Below are 21,919 nucleotides of genomic sequence, written 5' to 3' on the forward strand. Positions count from 1 at the left end.
TTGGTATGATATTCCGGAAAGCCATCGATGGCGGATGCTGGTAAAGAGCAGCGTTCTACGCGGGAAAAGAAGCTAAACCCTTTAAATGATGAATCGTAATTCATATTCTGATATAATTCGATAATCTCATGCTCAATAATAACATGACAAATATGATATGGCACCAAAAAACAAATACTCCCCGGGGCGTTGCTGCAGTCAAATATACATAGCGCAAAGGAGGGAAAAGGCACATTCGGTCAGATCATACAGATCTGAATAGTCATACAGATTGGTATAAGACAGGATCAAAAGAATCGAATGGAATCGAATACTCCATTTGTTTGCCCCGAAAGTTGGAGGAGTAAACCCGTCACACTGAGAAAAGGGACCAGCCATCGGGAATAAAAAATATACAAAAGAAGTAACAATCAGAAAGACCCTGGTCCTTGATCATCCATCCAAAGCTCTCCGGAGATCGGCCCATTTCTGTCTGAGTCCCTCGTGGTTTTCTGAAAGCTGTATCGTACATATCCGTTAGTGGCTTTTTTTTTTTTTCAGTTACGACGTTAGAAGATTGTGTCTTACCTCAGCCCACTTCATCTTGGTCTCAACAAGATCCTTCTCCATCTCCGCCATTTGTTCTTCCATATGTCGGTTCTCATTCTGCACTTCCATATTCCGTTTCATGATCCGTTCCATCTCAGTCCTAAGCTTCTCCTCAACTTCGGCAGGTTGCTTGTCGACAACAATCTTCAACTCCTGCACTTGAACCTGAAGACTTTCATTCTTGTCCGACAATTCTTCATTTTCGACCTTCATTCGCACCAACTCAGATGCCAATTGAACGTGTTCTTGATCCGACTTTTCGGTTCGTTCCTCCAACGACCGTATTCGTGCAGCTTGTGATGCCACGGTATGTTTGAGCGTTTCAAGCTCTTGTTCTCTTTCCCTCTCGGTTCGGACCTTTTCTTCCCATTCCGCAGTGTACGATTGGATCATTTCAGCTGTGAGTGAAATGGCACAGGCATCTTGCACCATGAGATCGGCCCGGTAAATCTCCTTATCGCTTCCACCAGAGCTTCCGAAAAATCCAGACTCAAGAATTGAGCTCGCGGAAGGTTGTTGATCGATATAGACATCGAAAAGTCTCTCCTTCAGGAACTGCGACAGGCTGGACATGTCTTTCATGCCAAGAAGAGTTTCGACGTTGCGCCGCATGATAGCGACGCCAAAGCGGAGAATGGTGCTCTCCAATCCTTCTTCAAAGATGAGATCGTAAATGCGAAGCACTAATTGTAAGGGAAACCGATACGCGAAAAGAGTCAAGAACCACTGTGTGGCATACAGTTGTGGGCTGACTCCGCGTCGACGAAGGTGACAATAAAGCGCAGGCTCAAGGTCCTCCAAAAGACGCTCAAACTGGAATAAATGCAAATGAAGACCAGGCATATCCTGGATAAACATATCTCGTAGACCGTACTTATTCATAAGTTTCACAAGAAGTGTAAAGGCCTCTCCTTCGTCCATCTGTGCTAAGATTAGTACATACCCAGAAAAGAAAAATGTGGAACACTCTTACGTTGAATAACAACGGCATTGCAATGAAGTTGATACCTTGAGCATAGCCTACGGCCTCGTCGTATAACGCGTAAGCTTTGCATAGTCCAAAGAGGGCTTCCTGGCTTCCTTGTGAAACAAAATACTTCGAATAACTTGTTCGAGAGCCCAGGTCTCTTCGAATCGTCTTTTCTAACCTGCGAATCGCATCGGTATCTTCTTTAAGCTTCTTCTTTCGAGCTGTCTCTGCAGCTATGGGGTCGACTTCCTTTTCATGAGGCGAAGTTGTCGTCTGACTTGATGGCGGTGGGGATCCTGAATTATCAGAACGAATGGAGGAGCGCGAAGATGCCAACGATTCTTTTTCAGATGCGATGCCGTTGGGACCTTGTCCGTTGAGACTCATATGACGTTCTTTATCTGTTCCCCGCGCCACGAGTTCCCTGTATACTTCTTCGAGGTCCGAATTGCGACTGTCGGCTAACACTTGCCAGATTACACCTCTGATTGTTTGGGGGATACCGCGCTTAATGGCAGCATTGACTGCCTCGGAGTTGACACCAGTCAATGCTTCCGGGCCGTTATTGACAATTCCTTCCCACAACTCCCAGTCGACTGGTGCGGCCGCGTCGGTAGCAGATGTAGAGATTCCGGATACTGTCCCAGGCGGAAGGTTAGGATTAACAGGTGGAAAGGGCCCTCCAGTTCCAGCAACTACTGGCGAAGGAGCAGGTAGTGCTTGTTCTTCCGAGGGACCAACAAGGCCTGCACTGACGGGCGCATTCCCCGAAGCGATGCTTGCTTGATCGGCATCAGGGCCCTCCTCTCGCATACGTAGAAGCTTGAATTGGTCCTTGAGACTATTTCGTGCGGGTTTCTTCGACCCGATGCTCATACTATCCCCTTCTTCCACTGTGTTGATCGTCGAGACGGATGCGGCGGTACTCCGGCGACTATTACCCAAGTTAGTAGGGGAAGACTTGGAGTCACTTCCGGAGAGGCTTGACCTGGAAAGCCACGAGAAGGGGCTTGTCAGCTTGCGGGCAGGCAGCGGGGGAGGAGCTGGCGGAGCAACAGGAGCAGCAGGAGCAGCAGCGGGGGCAGGCTTGGACGTATTCGACCATGGCACCGACGGTAAGAAGGACATGCTCTGCTTCGTAGCATTCGAATCAAGTGAGGCTGCTCCAGGAGAGCCGATGGTTGGTTCTGCTACTGGGCTGCCCACATCATGTAGTTCATTCTCATTTTTATTGCCCGCCAAATTAACGTCGTCCAGCGATGTTGTTGATAGGCGATGAGCTGTTAGCAATGGTGATTTTTGATATTTGCTCCTTCTAGGCGTGTCCTCGTTCTCTGAATGGGGTGTAGGTGTCGGACTGACCGCGACCGACTCGTCGTTGTCTTCGGGTTTGCCCTCCGGAGATGGAGGAAATGCAGGCGAATGCTCCGCACGCGGAGTGGTGACAGATCCATTCGACAGTCGCCGATCGGTCAGAGAGCGTGTAGATGAGCTTTGTGGCATTGAGGGAGTCGCATGCGTGTTATCTTCGCTGGCATCTTCGAAGGAATCCTGGGAAGGATGGAAAACTCAAGGTTAGCAAGAAGATACAAACAAGACAGTCAAAGGGATCGCGAATGTTGATCAAACCTACTTCGCCATAATCCTTGGGCTCCGGACTTGAACTCATTTTGGCTAGAGGGTTATTTCGTGTGATGGCTCCCCTTGCTTGGATGCTGCGTGAAGGGGAGGCCGTAAATGTGACTGGTTATAGGTCACGAACGGCCATCAGCTGAGGATAGGGAGGTAGGAGCTAGGCTAGGGGCTACCCGAGGTTGTGTGAGTACAATGAGCGATCGCTGTGAGTGATGTTTGTTGACTCAGAGAGATGGGATTATCGTTGGAGGATGACTGGAGATTGAGTGTAGTCACGAGAGAGACAAGGATCAATTGATTGTGTTGGAGAAAGGTTGCAACGTTGGATGTCCGTGTTCCCATAGATTTATTAGCGGGAGGATCGTCCTGCTTTCCCGATTCCGACAGGCCCACCGTTCACTCCATTTCTCATGCCATACTTCGGCTTGTTATTGTCCTTCGACTCCTTCCCAGGATATGGGAATTCCTAGAAGATGATCTGGCTAGAGCAGCGCTATTCGACATACGTATACATCTAAGTTATCTAGCCTATACATACTGCGCAGCCAGTGGGTTGGTTGGGATTAGAATCAACCAGCGCCAAGAACCTCTGCAACTCAAAACAAACACGTTTTCTCTCGACCATTTGATGCAAATTCGTGAAACATGGGACGAATGAAAATGATTCGTTTCTTGCCCGGCTTAAGTCTCAAATATGGAATAACGGAGCACAACAATTCATGATCGATGCTAGTCAAGCCTCGTTCAGCCTCCAATCTTGGGAACAGTCGCTAATCCAATAGCTTAACTGCTAGCTAGTGCTTGCTTAGCCAGGGGTCGGCCAGGTACCAAACAAGTTGAAACAACGGCTGATCCACCCGGAACAACGGGCTGTCGCTTAGGCTTGCCCGGGCGTGGAAATAGTCTTGGTTTTGGCTCGCAGGCGTAAAATCTCATATTATCGGGCGCGGAAGACGAAGCTATTTCCAATTTCAAGTCAGAAAGTCACATCACTTGATTCTCAATATCTTTCCAGTGCCCCTTTCTCAAAGGATCCAATTCATTCAAGGACTTGAGCCAACCCAAAACCTCGGCTCGGCTCTCTGCAGACATTGTTCCTTCAATCTTCGCTGCGATCAAATTACAATCCACCAAAGCCTGGTATATCCATTTACAATCTGTGTAGTCTTCAAGCATTTCGTTGATCAATTCCTTCTCTTCTTGAACATATCGTAATCGCTCCGAATTCGATAGGCCCCGTGCCAGCGTACGGTCGGCCAGCGATGGGTCGAACACGCACATTAGATTCTGATGATAGAACCAAAGTGACTGATCGTACGGATCTATGAGAGCATTATGGGATAACTCCAATTCTGCGCGTCAAGAGTCAGTCAAACCGGACATCATTGCTCAACGCAAAGATCAATTACCTTGTTCCAAAACATGTCTTCGTTCTTGATCACTTGCATTCTTCTCATCGAGAAGCTTCTGAATAGCCTTAGTTCGGTAATGCCATGCTGAGAAATTCGATAGATTAGTCTTGATCATCTTGGTCGTATAATCTATCTCCGCCTGTGTGATGCTCTCTTTGTCGTCGTCGGCTAGATCTTCCAACGCCTCGATCACAAAGGTTCTATAGCCCCAACCATGAAAGTTGCGACTGTCCGCATTCAGCATCTTTCCTACTAGAGCCAATTCTCCCTCCCAGAATTGTCGAGCAAGTTGCTTTGGTAGTAGTCTCTTGGCTTCATTCAATATCCAGAGCCGATAGTTCCAGATCCAGTAACATTTTGGAAAAGAGCGGAGCAATGGGAAGAGAAACTCCAAATCTGATTTGATGATAGGCACAATTTCACCCGCGTCGGGTTGACCAGATGACTCGGAGGTAGTTTGAGCAAAGTCATGCTGGCGTATGAGTCGTCGATAATTCCATATCGTATAATATTCTGGATTCTTCTTCAATAGTTCGCATACTTGATCCAAGGTGTCACAGGTATATTTATGTTCAGCGATCTGGTATCGGTCAGCATTCGTGTTTTTGATCGACGAAACACAAACCTTCTCATGCACAGAGCGTTCCAAGTCCCTGTATGTTCGGACTTGTTTTTGGGTCTGTTCAGTATCTACCTCTGTCGTGACGCTCTGGCGGGGAATGCCGTGCTAGAAAACACATTAGCATTTTTCTTCGGAACCCAGTAAATTGAAGAGACGTACACTAGCCATGCTACCAATGGTGCTGGGGAAGTAAATACGAGTAGGAATTCTTCCTATTAATGAAGTTGAGGGAAGTCGATGGTGAGTACGCGGAAGGAGCCAGGCAGCGAAAAACATCGCGGACATCACGTGCACCCTCTCTCCTTCCTAAACTAGCAACTATGTAAGCATCCAGATGAAACGTCTTGCCTTCATTCACACTCCGACATACTCGGTCGGTGTCGATGGCCTTTCTCTTAAGCTGCATTCATCATACAGTAGCCTCGTGCATCGTTCTTTTGACGGGGTCTACTCCATGCATTTCTAATTGAGCTAGCTATACGCTGCATAAGCAGCAATAAAAAAACACTCCTTCTTTCTCATTTGCGTCCTGGTTTAAGAAGAAGACGGACTCTATTCAAAAGTCAAGTCGATCGTTCACGGAGCCCGCTTCTCCCGACCCTTTCCTTTTCTTTTGTGTGTTTTATTTCCATCGCTGATGATTGTTTTACGAGTTACGAAACGCCAGAAATCACCTATCCGAGCTCCATCTGAGGCTAACTAGCATCAAGACAAGCCGTCAAAATGCCCAAGGATGAGCCAAGTGTCGGCTATGTATCTCGTTCGTCCTCTTCGAATCATGTTTCAGCATTCAAGCCTGCAGTACCATGTCAAAATATTCCAGAGAACCTTCGATGCACTCGGCACAGAATCCGCTTGGCCAAAAGTTCAATGCTCCTGAGAGATCGCTTTGTACCCCAGCGTTCATATTCTGGTAACACAATATCGAAGTTCCATGTGCGAAAGCTACCCGTGGATCTGGCTGCACACGAAAAACTACTTCGCCAACAGGAAAATAACGAGAATCCTTTCTGCCGCCGACGTCGACGGATGGTAATACCTATTCAGTTCGATATTAATGATCTTTTCCAGCCGCCGCATATGTCACCCCACCTCTTGGACAACGAGGTCAACCCTAGACAATATTCCACGCATGGACCAAGGGTCACACCGCGACAGGTCAGTGTTGGGGCTGTTTGGAACGTGGGAGGGGCATCCATTGCAACACGAGGCCCTTGGCTAGGCATAGCCGAGAGCAAGAATGGGTATTCTTCAGGGAAGGTGCCTGCGCCCATGTACTATGCGCGCTATGTGTTTGACGAAGATGTTTCTTTGTCTGAGGAGACAGAGATGAACATGTCAAGATTGGCAGCAGCTATTGATATTGATTTGACGCATCGACAACTGGCCATCTCTAAGCCAGCCACATCTACAGATATCCGTGTCTGTCCGTTGTCACCGCATTATGAGAAGTCTCTTCCCCTTGCATGGAGGGAGTGTGGATGGAAAAGAACCGGATCTGCTATACCTGGTAAGTAACCAAATCACAGAAAAGACGAAGCAGACGTGTTGATAGAAAGCCCTTTGAGACGCTCACGGTAGTCAAGTTCATAAACGGCCATCAATCTATGGGGGTCCCTTCCACGTATTGAGAACGGGGGATTCCACAACGGACGACGATTTCTATCATTCGGTACTTGCTTACTGTCAAGCTTCTGGGTTGCTTGCATTTGCTGCGAAAGATCATGTCATTCTGTGGTCGACGATGTTCCGCCAGTGGGAGGGATGGTTACCGCTTGGAGCCCCCTTTCCCGACAAAATCACAGCAATAGCCTTTTCATCTCCAAGTGGCCGTAAAAGCATTTTAGCGGTAACAACTGAGCGCGGTGCTTTGCGCCTGTGGGAAGCTCGACAGCTTCGCTTGATATACAGCTTGCGACTTCCTGCTAAAGTAACATGTGTGGCATTCAAGCCAACGACAACCCTGTGTCTGTCTGCGGTGTATCCAAACACTGAAGTCCCTGTCGAACATTTGGCCGTCGGAGATGATTGGGGTACAGTATGGTATTATGCGGTAGAGATAAATCCGTTCTTTGAAGCTCTATCAAGAGTAACCCTTTTGGCAAGAATTGATGCACATCATGGATGTCTATGTGCTATCACTTGGTCACCAGATTATGAGTTCCTCCTAACTGGTGGTAACGATAATGTCTGTCTGTTGTTTGAATTGAAACACATCTTGGGAAATCAACAGTCATCGAATGCGGCAGCGGGGTCATTTTTGACAAAAGGGACTTTTCCTAGGTTGCGCCTTGCACAGGGCCGTCTGGGCCTGGTCGTTTCACAATTCGCTCGAATGTTGAAGAGCAATCCCGGCCCTGATTCCATCGATGTGCATTCCGGATCCCAGCCAATGAGAGCCTCCATATCGAATGCTTCAACCATACCCCAAAATAGGCGGTCTAGAAGCATGAGCCCCGAGGATGTTCAGGCGAGCATCACACATCAACGAGTTCGTAACGATGCACTCAGCACATCAACCGGGCCCCTAACACAGCCGATTTCAAGAGTCCAGCCTTCTCGACGAGTCGCTTCTGCTTATTACTCGCCAGCATTGGCAGATTTTATCCCATTTGCGACGTATGCCCCTCATGGTAATCATGTACGCCGCTTTGAGCATAACTCAGCAGTTAAAGCAGTTGCTTTTGCACCCTGGCAGCCGACGCTGCTGGCCACTGGAGGGGGGATGGGTGACCGCACTGTTTATTTCTACCATGCACCGACTGGATGCTGCTTGGCCAAAATATATATGTGGGCTCAGGTGACAGGATTGGTATGGAGCAAGACTCGTCGTGAAATTACTGTCGTCTTGGGATACCAAGAGTACGACCATCCATATCGTGTCGTGGTGTTCGCATGGCCCAGCTGCGAGCAGCTTGCAGTCATCCCATGGGATACGAATGAGCCCGAGTATCCTTTTTTCATTGCAACAGAAAGGGCAATATCGACCATTAGCATTTCCAACTTTATGAAACCAACGGTTGACGAAGCCGACTTTGATCCGGATGACGAGTGCATTGCAGTCGCGTCCTCCAACTTCATCAAATTCTATCGCATTCCATGCAAACCACGCAAAATGCTGGCAGGTTCGGCTGGAGTTATGCGTAGTGCAATCCTGGAGGAGCTCGATGGTATCGAAAACCCACAAAATGAAGTCATCCGGTGACGGTATGTGTGCGGGCATGATGTTGTGATGGTTCTCATTCTTAGACAGTATGGTCATAGAGATCGCTATGAGTAGCCACTCATTCTGCTCATCTGATACGAGTGTTGTTAGGTAGCATACTTAATGTATATATATTGACGCATAGCGTCACAATATTCATTCGCAGTTGTTAAGTTTAAAAGTCTTTGTTGTTGAGTGGACTTTTAACTCGCGGGTTTAGTGGCGGGGCAACCTAGAACCTAAGGGCCTGATCCGGAAGCCTAAGCCCCCCGTAGCCCTACTCAAATAATGTTCGCTAACGACAATATCGTAAACCATGAATGAAATCTCAGCATTCGATGAACACTAAACACCTATGCATGAAGTGTATGTATGTATGTATGTAAACAATGCCAATCAATGAGATGTAGGACGACATGGGCCGGGGACAACAACAGAGAAAAATCTACCTAACAAAGACTTTTAGACCCAAAAAAGACAAATAGATATTAGAAAAAGAACCAATCACCTCACCATTCGAAAAGGAAAAGAGGAGAAAAATTTAGCGCCGCGATTTATGAATCCCTTTTGACTTCTTCGAAGGCGGTGGTGCGGATATCTTCTCTGGTTGATCATCATCAGATAGTTCTTCTTCCGAATCAGCAATGAAATCGCGCATATCGCTAGCTGCATCTGAATCTTCCTCTTCATCTTCATCCTCGTCATCCTCGTCATCATCCTCGTCATCTTCATCGTCAAGGGATTCTTCAGCTTCGATATCGATTATGTCACCACCGTCTTCGTCGGCGTCTTCTTCACTTCCTTCTTCTTCATCCGAGTCAGATGCGAGTCCTCCCGCAACATCGTCGGCCATTTCATCGTCTTCATCGGCTTCTTCATCTGCATCGAGACCATCGCGCGCGGATTTGGATTTGATGTGTGATAACGTCTTCTTGCGCTTACGGCGTCGCTCGGCGTCACTATCATCGTTACTGACACCCGCGTAATGAGTAATATGCTCCAAGGATTCGCCGCCGTCGTCCATGCCGTATTTTCTGCTATCGGCCATTGATTGTCGTAGATTAATCTGAGCATCGAGCATGTCAAGCTTGCCCTTGAGGAGAAGTAGAGAGGGGAGAGTGCGGGAACGTTGATCCATGACCTTGTAGAGCGAGGTCATTCGCTTGAGTATCTCGGCGTTGCCGGCAATTGCACCTCCGTGCGCAATACAGGTCCATTGAACCCAAACAAGTAGATGTCCGTACCGGCCAGGCCGGGAGGCCATTCGTTCCGCGAGTCGTTGGATCAAGGATCCCGCCAATGCGGAGTTCAATCGCTGAACGGTTGTGCGAATGATATTGACGTCTGAGGTGCGGAAGCAGGATTCTAGCATTTCCGAATCGTTGGTCTTGAGAGCTTGGGAAAGCACGGTTGACAAGGATACGCCTGATGGGATCTGCGCAATGGTTTGGTTGGTGCTGTTGGATAGTCCAGGTACTAACGCGCCAGCGCCAGCATGATCTTCCAACTCGGCCTCGACGTCGATTGCGGAGTTTCTTTGGACTAGTTCACCGAATGTGAGTTCTCCTCCCTCATCTTCCTCGTCCTCGTCCTGTCCAGCTGTGTCTTGCATATCCGTATCTTTATTGGTACCGTTGACACCATTGACATTGTTGGCTTTCTTAGCCTGGCGATTTTGCTTATTCTCAGCCTCAGCGTCAGAGTTATCTTCGGCGTCTGATATCGACACAGCATCATCTTCGACATGTGCATCATTCATCTCAACATCCTCTGAATAAAGTCCCGACTCGACGATAGTGCTATTCTCATTGACATGTGACTTACTGGCCTGTTGACCCTCAATCACAGCAGCAGATTTGAGCGTTGAAGCAGATTTGCGACCAGTTATTTCAGTAGCACCCGAGAACACAAGATCTCCACTGTCCTGATCCTGCCACCTCAGGCGTTCGAATATCACATTCACACCCCCTTCAGCCCAGGCAATATACAGTTCGGGTCCTTGGAAACCCACTTGAACAGCAGAAACGGCCTTTCCAGTATCCGGTCTCAAGATCTTCAATATAGCGTCCGCTTTGCGGACCATCTGCTTCGCTCTGGCCTTTTGACTGGTGGCTTTCGTCCCATTTTGTCCAATAGACTGAGAGAATGGTTTATTGAATAACTCGATTGTGCCATTTTCAACCAAAGCTGCGAGGACTTGTTTCTCGGACGAGTTCTCTTCTTGTTCCTTATCCTTAGAGATCAGAGAAGATAACGACAGAGACGAGACTCCATGCTCGGCAACCAAACTGTATGCAATACCCTGTGTTCTCGGATCAAATACAGTAATATAGCGCTCATTATCGGCTGCAATGAAATTAGCGTCCTTGACGGAACGAGTGGATGATGGAATAAGAGTGTGGATAGGACTGGTCAATGACGGGAATGTAAGCGACCCTGCGTCGGAGTTTTCAATATCGAGGATGATAGGGGTCTGCGTGGCGCAAATCACTGGAGGGTTAGAAAGAAGAGGTCGCGAGAGCGCGGAGACTGTGGAAATGGTTGGGATATTTATAATTCTAGATATCAATTGATCAGCCATGTCCGATGTGAACTAGTTCGTTGCTTTTCTTTACCTACCTGATGCTTTGACGAGTAGTGAGATCCCATTGAACAAGCCTGTTATCTCCTCCGATACTCCAACCTTGAGATGTGGACTCTCCAGCCGTGAACTTGAAATCCTTGATACCTCCTTCGTGCACGCCACTCAGAGTGCAAAGTACTTTATCCTCAGCTGGAGAATACATGCGAATATCAGAAGAGCTCGTGCCAAAAGCGACTACGGCCTCGCGGCCAAACTTGTCTTCAGCGACTCCATTGACATCGGACTTTCTCTTCCTCTTCTTCTTCGACCCTTGTTCTCGCTGACCACCCAAATATCCCCAATCCAAAGAAGTAATCGACTCCTGGGGAGCTATGCTGTGTTCGCATTGCAACGCACCAGTGTGAATATCCTGGATACGGAGATGTTGTGAATCGAGACCTTGAATAACCGACGCAAAGAGGGCTAATTGATATTCCGACGGCGAGAAAGCAGCCCGTATAATCGACGATTTTTGGCTAGTGATAGTTGCCCCGGAGGCTGCGGCCTGTGCTGCGGAAGCAGTTTTTGAAGCTGGTGGCCGTGACGACTTCTTCCCCATCTTGTCTGTGGTCTGTTGGAGGTGTTCAGTTGATGGATTTGTAACACCGCTTACAGGAATATCAGAACAAGTCCAGAGGTAAAAGGTAAATTGCTAGAATGAGCAATATCCCTAGTGCAACAAGTCGCCGACACGGTCGATATCAACTGGTTCGAAGATGAGGAGGAAAAAAGTTTCTAGGTTTGTACAGTGGCTATTCCATGTATGGACTAGTGCGAAATCCCACATATCGTCGTGGGCATAATTTGTTGTTGCCTGAGGCATCAAGTCTTTGTTATCTTATCTTGCTACTGCACTCCGTAACTAACTAACTATCGATGCAGAACTAATCTTGACATAAATCTGAGTAGTGATACTTCCCATGTCTCTTATGATTTACAAATATAATCGACACAACGTTCTCCAAGACATGCAAGTTTACTGGAACTGATACCATTCAAAATCAGAATCATTTTTTGGCATAGTATTCCTGCTTCGTAAGTCTGTACATCTTATTACGAGATAGCTTCGCCTACTCCTCGGCATCCAATTTTGAATTTAGAGTCTGGATGATCACGTGAAAACAGTGTCAATGCACATTGCATAGTGCGCATAGTGCCGTAGTCAAGCCCAATGGAGGCTTTTACACGCCTGCCTCGAGTCCTCGATAATGCGATCATGTGACTTTATCTGAAGAATGACGAAGCGGTTCTAGAAGCACAACACTGTACGATGATTGGTTCTCCAAGAAGTCTGGTACAATCAAAGCACGTGACTTACCTTAGCCACGATAAGGATAGCGTACCAAGAAGTAGGCTGTGGAGGAGCTCATTGGACGGCTCACTGGGTAGACCCACATACAATTTAGAGAAGTGTGATTCGGCGGAGAGTACGAGTCACACTAAGCCGATTTGATACGCGTAACCCACCCGGCGAGCCACGGATTGAATTTGTTCTCTTGCATCAATGTGACGGGGGCTAGGCTGTAAGCTGCAAGGAGCGAGGGCAAACCCTACACTGCTTCAAATATTGTAATCTGTGTCAAGGGAAGATGCAGATGGAATGATCAATAGGTCGACTTTCAACTGCCCTTTCGTGGTAACCACATAGAAACTTTGAAAATAAAGCTGTTAGATTTGTACCAGAATGACGAAAATGTGGCATGACGAGAAACAGGTTCAGGCATGGTGGTGAGAAGAAAAATTTTCAGGATTTGCGATCAAAGACAGAGAGAGAAAAGGCAGAAAAAAGGGGAGCCTGGTGGCTGAGGCCCACCAAATTCATTCGTAGCCTTTCTTTTCTGGCTGACTTTTCACGCTAAGACATCAACGGGTCCGCTTTCGGGTGCCCTGTAGCCAATCAGCGTGCACTCTTGCAGACATAGACCAATCAGAAAGTGGCGATTGGCCTGAACTGGGATAGTTGGGTCTAATGGTCGCAACGGGGCTAGCGGCAGTCGACGGGCGAGCGCAATGCGGACTTTCATACTTAAGGATTCTGCCACCCCCTCCGATTTTTCCAGTGTCCTTCGTCCTCGGAACTGCGTTTTGTGTGTGTGCGCCCCCGACACGTCTCTCTGTCTCTTCCTCACGCGCCCTTCCTAGCCTAGCCTACAGTGTTAGTCTCCCCTGCCCACCCTTCCCTTATTACTAAGGCATACAAAACACGAAACATGCCCTGACGCGTCATTCCAGACGCGCGCTCCCTCCCCTTGCTGCCCCATCCTCCCATACCTTATTAGCTGCTTGCTTTCCGCTTTGTCCAGAGTCTCAGACTCTGTTTCGGATCGCGCTTTCTTATTATCATCCACTTCCAACTTTTCTCGCTGCTTTAGCCGTTACTTTTTTTAATTCTCTCTGGGAGACTATACTAATCGTCTTCAGGCACGTGTCAATTTGGCGATTGCACCCTACGCGTTTTGTTGCGACAACCCTGCCATCCAATCAGATTCCTATCCAGCTGGCTCTCCAAGTCACCTGACCAGGAACTGCCGGCTGTTCTCCGCCTTCTTTCGCCTCTTGGCTGCTTGTTTCCTTCCGCCCTTCTTGCCTCTTCCGCCCATTAGTCACCGTTGTCGCCTCTCACGTGACATCGTGTCTCTTGGCAATATAAAAGAGGTACAGTATTCTTTCTTTATTTGATCGCATACCTGCTTTGCAACTGTATCCTTTAAGCTTCCGAAAGATCTCATCGAGGATATCGTGCGCAATACTTTACCTTCCCAATACAATCATCTGCGCCCATTATCTGTGTGGGTTTCCGTCTGAAGTGATCTAGATTGACTGTACTCTTTCTGCGTTGGCAAGCTTGGGAATCAATCGTTTGATATTGGAAACCGTTGCCACTTTGTTCATTGTTCATTGTCTGCTCTCTGGAGTCCTCTCTGCACGCCAGTTTCATTGATTGCGGCCTTTGTGCATTCTGGTCCGTGGGGACCTACGTCTCAATATTCATTATGGCTACTCCCCCGCCTGAGGGCGCAACCACTATCCTGAAAGCAGACAAGCCATTGCTACTGTCGACAGTGACTGACTTGCCTGCCAAATCTCCTATTAATAGGTACGGCAGCCATTCTCATTATTTTCTTTGGTCTCATCTTGCATGGGGGTTAAGATTTAGTTTGCTTTTAAGATTACCAAACAACTCATGCTAACTATGATGATAAAGATCGCCTGACTCTCTTCCAAATGGCGTTTCACTTTCTGAGAAGACAGGTCTCTCTGCTGCTCCTGTAGAGAGCACAATAGAAGCCAAAAAAGAGCCAATCCCTTCTCCAACTCCTGTTCTGAATGGAAACTCGGACAGTCAGTCCTCTCTCACAAACGGAGCGACTAGCTCTCAAATCAAAACTTCAACTCCACCTGCTGAGGTCCCCGACCAGTCAAACGGTGTGAAAGAGCCTGGAGATTCGAGCGAAAAGAAGGAAGAAACTGACGCGACAACATCACCCCCCTCAGTCAAATCTGAAGAGGGAGTGAAACCTGTACAGCCTTCAGCAATGGAAGTCTCTCAGGAGATTTCTTTGAGTGATACGATCGAACCCCAACAACCCGCGGACACGACTCCCGCTGTCCGTAATCCACCACAGGAGTCAGCTCCTATCAAAGAGTCTTCAGAGCCCACTCTCCCGCCGACAGATGTTGAGATGAACGACGCTCCGCTATCTCCGACCAAAGTCTCGCGTGAACGTGAGTTGGATTTGGAAGACGAGCCCGCTGCAAAGCGCGCCAAAGTGGACGAAGATGTACCTATGGGAAATAGCAGCTTTGAGAAGGTTGATGCTCCTGCTTCCACAGAAGCTGCACCTCCTGCTTCCACTGAGGCTACTGAGGGCATCACTCCGTTGCAGCACAAGTTCCTTGTCAAGTGTTTAACGAATCTTAAACGGTCTAATGACTCACGCTTTTATCGAGAACCTGTTGATCCTATAAAACTGAACATTCCCACCTACTTCACCGTCATCACCGAACCAATGGATTTGTCGACCATCGAGAGCAAGTTGAAGAAGAATCAATACAACACTGTCGCGGAGGTCATCGCAGATGTTGACTTGATGGCCGGAAACGCAGCCAAATTCAATGGCCCAGAACATATCGTTTCTCAAGAAGGTCAAAAGTTGAAGGCTTTGTTTCGAAAGCAACTGCAGAAGCTTCCGGGTCCTGATGAGGTAGAAGAGAAGAAACCCAAGAAGGCCGCCCTACCTCCAAAAGAATCTGCTTCGCGTCGTGAATCTCGAGTTGTCGCACAGCCTGTTCCCAAGCAAACCAGCGCTTCTCCAACTTTTGCATTGAATCCCGAAGGTCTCCCAACCATTCGACGCGATTCCACAAATCCAGACGGACGTCCGAAGCGTGCTATTCACGCACCGAAACGTGATTTGCTGTATTCTGCGAAACCTAAGAAGAAGAAGTTCCAGTGGGAACTCAAGTTCTGCCAGGAGATATTGGACGAGGTACATAAGCCCAAATATTGGGCTATTGCCAACCCCTTCTACTACCCCGTTGACCCCGTTGCTTTGAACATTCCTACATATCACAGCGTTATCAAGAAGCCCATGGATCTATCTACTATTCAGGTCAAGTTGAAAGCCGGGCAATATGAGAATGCGAAAGAATTTGAGGCGGATGTTCGCTTGATGCTCAAGAACTGCTTCAAATTCAATATTCCTGGAGACCCCATCTATCAAGCTGGACAGAAATTCGAGGAGGTTTTCAATTCCAAGTGGGCCACAAAGAATCGTTGGGTTGAACAACATGACCCAGATAGCCACAATCAAAGCGGATCTTCTGATGAAGAGAGTGAGGAAGAAGATAGCGACAATGATGAGGATCAGGAGAAGCTTCAAGCTCTTCAGCGACAAATTGCGGAGATGTCGAAACAAGTCGAGGCAATCACGCAGAAGAAAAAGAAGACTCCTCCTGCATCCAAGAAGTCCGGAAAGTCCAAATCTGGCAAGAAGGATTCCAAGAAGAGCAAGGGCGATAAGAAGTCCAAGAGCAGCAGACCCGAGAAACGTCACGTCACATATGCGGAAAAGCAACTCATTTCTAATGGAATCGGTTCTCTTCCTGATAAGAAGATGCAGGAGGCTCTCAAGATTATTCAAAACAACGTCCCATCTCTCAAGGGTCTTGAGGAAACCGAGGTTGAGCTTGACATTGACGAACTACCTAACGAGGTACTCGTCATGTTGCTTAAGTTTGTGAAGAAGAACGCGCCACAAGTTGTCGATGATGAGGATATGTCTGCTCCAGTCTCGGCTGCGGTTCAGGCCAAGCCTAAGAAGAACAAGCCAATGAGCAAGTTTGAACAAGAAGCTCAAATCAATATGCTTGAGGGTAGTCTTTCTCGGTTTCAGGGTGGCAACGGTACTCGCTCACCAGAGCCTGTCAATTCCGTTGAGGACGATGACAGCTCTGACGGTTCTGATGATGATTCTGATGAGAGTGAGGAGGAGTAATCGTATTACTTCGAGCTCTACTTATTTTTTGTTCCTTTTTAATTTTATTTTGACGACAATTGGGATCTTCTCAGTCAGTCTGTCACACTGTATGTGTACATACTCGTTGGTTCTTTTCATGCTTCGCTTAGTTTTTTTCTTTTCGCTTACACGGGCGTTTTTTAAAAAGTGTCACTCGCCCGTGCCACGACTTGATGAGGGTGTTACGCTTCTTGGATGGGTTTCTCGGGGATCTTTTGCGAGCGTTTTTGAGTTCTGTTCTACGTTTCTCTTAATCTCGCAGCTTACTCATCAGAGTCACGTCTTGTTCCTCTTTTCTATTTTAGGGACGAGAGAAGTTGAAGGTGCGGAGCTTTGGACGTGCAAGCTGGGGACGTTGGATGGGCGAGGCGAAATGCCTTGAGTTGTCCTGATGGTATACCCTTAACACAGCTGTTACTTGTATTAGTATGATTTCAATAATAAAATTGTATCATCCACTAGCGACTGTACCTGTAGTCCTGTAGTGGCGGTCTCCAACTTAAAAGCAAAAAGACGGATAGCCCCTGGCACGGGTGTCGGGCATACATGGACTAAATCTCAACTCCGCATTGTAAACATAACATCAATCATCTCTCGAATTCCTCAACAACAGAATGATCCCACCCTGCGATCCATCCATATTAGATAAAAACCAACAATTCAAGAAACTGCATCAACACCTAACGACCAATCTGCTCAATCCCGATGCCTCGACAAGAGCAGATGGAGATATTCCTGAGCGGAAAGCAATCGCTGAAGTTTGTTGCTTCCACACGATACACCAACCTTGGAATTCGTAAGCTTTTGATGACTGACTCTTACTGGCTTGTAGGAATTGAAGAATCTGCAAATCAAACATGCGAAAAGAAAGATAATCAAACAAACGCTATGGCGTGCATGCCTTGAAGATCCTGTGGATTCGCGAAACGATGCATTGTCGAGCACTGTATGATATTCATTCCATACTCTCTGAGTAATAAAGATAATGCTGACTACTGGAAGATAGATTCGTGAGACAGGCGCAGTAATAGCAATGTTTCTAGGCGCGCCGTCTGGGTTAAATGAATATGAATCCGGCTCTCTCGTAAATGATCAGCGAGAGGCGTCACTGTTAAAGAGCGATATTGAGACCTTCCACGACAAAACCATCCAAGTGTTGATCCCTCTTCTTTCTGAGACTCTATCATCATGGCTCAATAGTCTACGCTCAATTGCCGATATGGGAAACCAATCATCAACAACGACAGCATCATCATCAAACATCCCGACGATAGCAGCAAATCAGTCCCGGTCACGGATCATATCACGCCTCTCCATCTCTAAAAGGATTCAAACGCCACGCCTCTCTCCCCAGGTCGAAGAGAGGATAGCACGAATACACCAAATTCAGATGCTAGAATTGCCATGTTCAAGAAACAAGGTCGCTGTGACTGCGGCAAATCTTTTAGCAACTCGAGGGGAGGCTATGGAACGTATGATCGTGCTTTTGGAGAGAACGAAACACGGTTCGTTATCTAGAGCTACCAAAGCGAGGGCTGATTATCTGGCGACTGTGGCGGAGTGTATGAACAATAAAGCTCAGTATGTTTCCTATCCATCCCCGAATGAAAGTTGGTGGCTAATCGTTTCTATGAAGAGTCACAAAACTCGAAACGCTGTCAACTATATACACGCCTGAGAATACAGCCGCTCTCGAGAACTATAGCGCACATTTACGCGAAACCATTACGCAACTGGAAGAAACCCAAAACATCGCGAATCAAACATTGCAAGAATACGATCAAGTTGGTACTTCTACTAAGAGAAGAGGCAACACAGGACCAATGACAGATATTGCGCGACGATATGGAGATTTGGCGCAGGAAGTGGAAGCCGTTCAGAGGGAGATTAAGAAGTTGGAAATATAATTTCATTCTTATATCAGTATTTATATTCTTTTACCTTCTTGATGTGTATATAGGGGTCACGTGCGGTTCGTTGATGCTATTCGTCCACTCAGAGTAGTCGTGCCTAAAGTTAAATTATTTTCCTGCAGTGGCGATACATCTGTCCTCCCGAACCCAGAACCCATTCAGCTTGATTATTGTTCGCTTCGAACAAATACAGAAAGGAAAGAAGGAAAAAGAGTATTCACGTCCTTTAACATATTCATCGGTATCACACATCCCTCTTCCTCATCTCAACCCCGCAATACGAAGTCGGCGAGCCCGAAACAAGAAAAGAAAATGGCAGACGATGATCAAATCTCAATCTACGACGAAATCGAAATCGAAGACATGACCTTTGACCCAAACTTGCAAATCTATCATTATCCATGCCCTTGCGGCGACCGATTCGAGATTGCGATTGATTCCTTGCGTGATGGGGAGGAGATTGCCGTTTGTCCGAGTTGTAGTTTGATGATTCGGGTTATTTTTGATGCTGTAAGTTTTTTTTCTTTACTTTATAATGGAAAGAGGGGGGATGCTGATTTGGGCGGTTTGGTAGAATGACTTGGTCAAGGAGGAGCCGAAGCAGGAGCAGGTTAAGAGTGAGGTTAAGGTGCAGGCTTGAGCAATTATATCCGGGACCGTTGGAGAATATACATGATGGCTATGATTATGTGATACACGACGCTGCCACGAGAACATGAGTCTCTGATTCCTGAGACCGAAAACATACTTCTTCGAGTCGCCTGACGATCAATATCCAGCGCAGTCTTGACTGGCACTGCCTCCGTCGGGTTCGCGCCCATGACTGGCAGAAAGTATTGGAATGGTCATACAGAGCAGCGATCTGGAGAGGGCCTCTCCAGATTATAGGCCGTATCGCAGTCAGATCATCGAGGTGAAAGAAACCGTACGCCAACATTTCAGGTGTGGGTGCAGGAGAAAGGACCGTATTACAGAAAAGGGTTGAAGAGATCAATACCAACCGGTGTCGAGATTATTTCAACAACTAATACTAGCGTGAGACACTAGTAACCAAATATCATACAATTATTATCTCAATAATATTGTGGTCCCTGTATGAATACAATCACTCAAGTGGCGTATAAATATCCTCAGGTAACTCCAACGTCAACTCATCATTCAACAAATCCGTCAAATTCGACCCATCGCGCAAATAAATCCATTGCCCATTGATAAAGCCTCGCGTATCCTGTTTCTCATGCATTTGGTCTCCCTGAATAACCCAATCATACCGTTTGGGGCCTGAGATGGGCGAACTGAGCCAGATTTGATGGTTTGGTGGTTGTTTGTTGAGGACGTATGTACCGATTCCGGGGACTACGATGTTGAGGACGCCGGCCTAGACATTTTGTTAACAAGTCATTCATTATTCAAGGAGCTGGGAGCATACGCTGTACTCAGCTTCAATCTCTGAACCTTCCTCTTGAACTCGTTCCAGCTCCCCCAATAGCACATTCAAATAATGTTCTGATACCTCATGGTAATCCCTGTCTGATAACGGAGTAGCCTCAACTACATGGTCAGAACCAGCTGCAGTTGCTGCGTTGTTGGACTGTGGGTTTGGAGCTATCGGGTCTGAAGAATCCGGTGTGATACCCTTGCGAATAGCCGGGGTTGAGAGGAAGTTGCGCCGTTGAAATGGCGTTGCCTGTTTCTTTTGTTGAATCTGAATTGGGTGTCGAAGTGCAGCAATGCGTGATGTTGAGGAATTGATTGGAGCTGCGCTGTGGTGCAGGTGGAGAAGGGAAGCTCGAGTTGATCGAGAGAGCATGGTGAACAATTGAGTTGATAGAATCGTTTAGTAGAGAATGTATAATAGTCAATGAGTTGTCTCGTTGAGCAGTGAGCTTCTCTTCAGCGAACTACGTCGAGTTGTTGAGTGAATGGAGAAAAGACAGGCCGATGATGAAATCGTCATCTAAGCCAACACTTACCTAGGCAAAATCCGACCAATCATATCGCTTATTGCTCCGTGCCTGTCACTTCACCCAACAACAATCTTCTGTTCTCATGAATGGTTATGGTAAAGCATTTCCAACTACACAAAAGTATTTTTGGTGGAATATCATACGCTATTGGGCTGATGGACCTTCGTTAAAGCTCCAATGCTTCTACTTCCGAGATATCGAAACTCGGGGTACATCAAGCATATTGATCTGTTAACAAACCGAATCGTTTTCCCATCTAGCTTCTCAGGAAGAAACCCAACGAGGCATTCGAGCATACAAATTGCTCCACTTACAACCATGGCCGCGAATAATTCACAATTCAAAAACGAGAAAAAGCCTCCTCTCACACACTTCTTGTGTCTGCCTCTTGTGTCGGAGACTTCACTACCGTTACTAGAAAACTCAATCAATAAATTCAAGCACGACCTGCTACTCGCTCAAAAGGCCGGCGGTGATCATCCATCAGAATGGCTCCCACCGTTGTTCCCGGACTCTGCGATTCGACCGCTGGGTACTGTGCATCTGACTCTGGGTGTCATGAGTCTCACATCACCGACACGAGTGGATGAAGCCGTGGATTTTCTCAAATCGCTCAAAGTGCACGAGATATTGCAGGAAGTGCAGTCCGAACTCAAAGATCAAAACAATACTGCACAGGACTTCAATAACCCAATATCCGTCTCGTTAGAGTCTCTGAGCCCACTACCGAAAGCAAAAGTGGCAACTGTCTTATATGCCAGTCCAGTTGATCCAACATCGCGACTATATCCGTTCGCAGTCAAAATACGCCAGGCCTTTGTTGATGCAGGATTCATCGAGCAGGATGTCATCAAACAGAGGCCGAAGAAACACAAAGCCAGCAACCAGGCATCAAACAACGAGGATACCACTAATAATAATAACAATAACAACGGAACTATCCTTGCTGCAGAAGTCGCGGAAGAAAGCATAATACAGCAGAAGCCCAAATACAGACCGTTGTTATTACATGCCACGCTTGTCAATACGATATATGCTCGCGGCGGACGAAGTACTCATTATAGCAATAAAGTAAAAAGGGGTCACAAACGTGCGGGACCCTTGACGTTTGATGCACGAGATCTTTTAGCATGGTATCGCGATTATTATACGGATGGTACATGCACGCAGGAGAAGCATCAACTTCCAGTTGACGACGATGATGCGGGACATAGTCAAGAAGATACTGATTCTACTTCTCGCTCGTCAGATGAAGAAGCTCATCCTTCTAAAAGCGTGGATAAATTACAGCAAGGGCACGACTCGGACAGTCCCAGACGCCCATTTGTGTGGGCGAGTCATGTTCCGATTGAGAAGCTATGTATATGCGAAATGGGTGCTAAGACACTGACCGAAGAAGATAATCATTTAGCAGCGAGATTGGGCCAGGAATATCGTGTTGTTGCGGAGAGGAAGTTGTTCTAGA

The 21,919-nt window shown here is 47.1% G+C and overlaps 9 protein-coding genes across 9 annotated transcripts, besides 2 other annotated features; 5 read left to right on the plus strand and 4 right to left on the minus strand.

Moving 5' to 3' along the window:
* Positions 1-220: 220 nt before the first annotated feature.
* On the minus strand, positions 221-3,227 carry TSTA_078150 (GTPase activating protein (Gyp5), putative; the record flags this gene model as incomplete). The annotated part of the gene is made up of 4 exons (XM_002341798.1): positions 221-498; positions 568-1,509; positions 1,562-3,109; positions 3,153-3,227. The coding sequence occupies 4 exons, from the start codon at positions 3,225-3,227 to the stop codon at positions 433-435; spliced, it is 2,631 nt and encodes an 876-aa protein (XP_002341839.1). The 3' UTR covers positions 221-432.
* A 576-nt stretch (positions 3,228-3,803) lies between these two features.
* On the minus strand, positions 3,804-5,453 carry TSTA_078160 (geranylgeranyl transferae type II alpha subunit, putative). The gene is made up of 4 exons (XM_002341799.1): positions 5,387-5,453; positions 5,231-5,332; positions 4,603-5,185; positions 3,804-4,545 (listed from the first exon to the last, which is right to left on the minus strand). Exons 1-4 carry the CDS (start codon positions 5,393-5,395, stop codon positions 4,178-4,180), a joined length of 1,062 nt encoding a protein of 353 aa, XP_002341840.1. The 5' UTR covers positions 5,396-5,453; the 3' UTR covers positions 3,804-4,177.
* Positions 5,454-5,666: 213 nt separating this feature from the next.
* On the plus strand, positions 5,667-8,556 carry TSTA_078170 (cell cycle regulatory protein, putative). Its single transcript, XM_002341800.1, has 2 exons — positions 5,667-6,737; positions 6,796-8,556. Exons 1-2 carry the CDS (start codon positions 5,951-5,953, stop codon positions 8,430-8,432), a joined length of 2,424 nt encoding a protein of 807 aa, XP_002341841.1. The 5' UTR covers positions 5,667-5,950; the 3' UTR covers positions 8,433-8,556.
* A 187-nt stretch (positions 8,557-8,743) lies between these two features.
* On the minus strand, positions 8,744-11,614 carry TSTA_078180 (small nucleolar ribonucleoprotein complex component (Utp5), putative; the record flags this gene model as incomplete). The annotated part of the gene is made up of 2 exons (XM_002341801.1): positions 8,744-10,990; positions 11,052-11,614. The coding sequence occupies 2 exons, from the start codon at positions 11,612-11,614 to the stop codon at positions 8,974-8,976; spliced, it is 2,580 nt and encodes an 859-aa protein (XP_002341842.1). The 3' UTR covers positions 8,744-8,973.
* Positions 8,798-8,817: a microsatellite.
* Positions 9,119-9,169: a microsatellite.
* A 2,434-nt stretch (positions 11,615-14,048) lies between the features above and the next one.
* TSTA_078190 (transcription regulator BDF1, putative) lies at positions 14,049-17,037 on the plus strand (the record flags this gene model as incomplete). Its single annotated transcript, XM_002341802.1, has 2 exons — positions 14,049-14,152; positions 14,261-17,037. The coding sequence occupies 2 exons, from the start codon at positions 14,049-14,051 to the stop codon at positions 16,551-16,553; spliced, it is 2,397 nt and encodes a 798-aa protein (XP_002341843.1). The 3' UTR covers positions 16,554-17,037.
* A 151-nt stretch (positions 17,038-17,188) lies between these two features.
* Positions 17,189-18,481, plus strand: TSTA_078200 (uncharacterized protein; the record flags this gene model as incomplete). Its single annotated transcript, XM_002341803.1, has 4 exons — positions 17,189-17,332; positions 17,407-17,520; positions 17,581-18,155; positions 18,211-18,481. The coding sequence occupies 4 exons, from the start codon at positions 17,189-17,191 to the stop codon at positions 18,479-18,481; spliced, it is 1,104 nt and encodes a 367-aa protein (XP_002341844.1).
* Positions 18,482-18,732: 251 nt separating this feature from the next.
* On the plus strand, positions 18,733-19,127 carry TSTA_078210 (CSL family zinc finger-containing protein; the record flags this gene model as incomplete). The annotated part of the gene is made up of 2 exons (XM_002341804.1): positions 18,733-18,997; positions 19,062-19,127. Exons 1-2 carry the CDS (start codon positions 18,800-18,802, stop codon positions 19,125-19,127), a joined length of 264 nt encoding a protein of 87 aa, XP_002341845.1. The 5' UTR covers positions 18,733-18,799.
* Positions 19,128-19,483: 356 nt separating this feature from the next.
* Positions 19,484-20,427, minus strand: TSTA_078220 (mitochondrial chaperone Frataxin, putative). The gene is made up of 2 exons (XM_002341805.1): positions 19,917-20,427; positions 19,484-19,865 (listed from the first exon to the last, which is right to left on the minus strand). The coding sequence occupies exons 1-2, from the start codon at positions 20,295-20,297 to the stop codon at positions 19,593-19,595; spliced, it is 654 nt and encodes a 217-aa protein (XP_002341846.1). The 5' UTR covers positions 20,298-20,427; the 3' UTR covers positions 19,484-19,592.
* Positions 20,428-20,566: 139 nt separating this feature from the next.
* TSTA_078230 (uncharacterized protein) lies at positions 20,567-21,918 on the plus strand (the record flags this gene model as incomplete). The annotated part of the gene is made up of 2 exons (XM_002341806.1): positions 20,567-21,505; positions 21,527-21,918. Exons 1-2 carry the CDS (start codon positions 20,632-20,634, stop codon positions 21,916-21,918), a joined length of 1,266 nt encoding a protein of 421 aa, XP_002341847.1. The 5' UTR covers positions 20,567-20,631.
* Position 21,919: the final 1 nt, after the last annotated feature.

This window comes from Talaromyces stipitatus, genomic scaffold (assembly GCF_000003125.1).
Source record: "Talaromyces stipitatus ATCC 10500 scf_1105507295523 genomic scaffold, whole genome shotgun sequence".
NCBI classification, from domain to species: domain Eukaryota; kingdom Fungi; phylum Ascomycota; class Eurotiomycetes; order Eurotiales; family Trichocomaceae; genus Talaromyces; species Talaromyces stipitatus.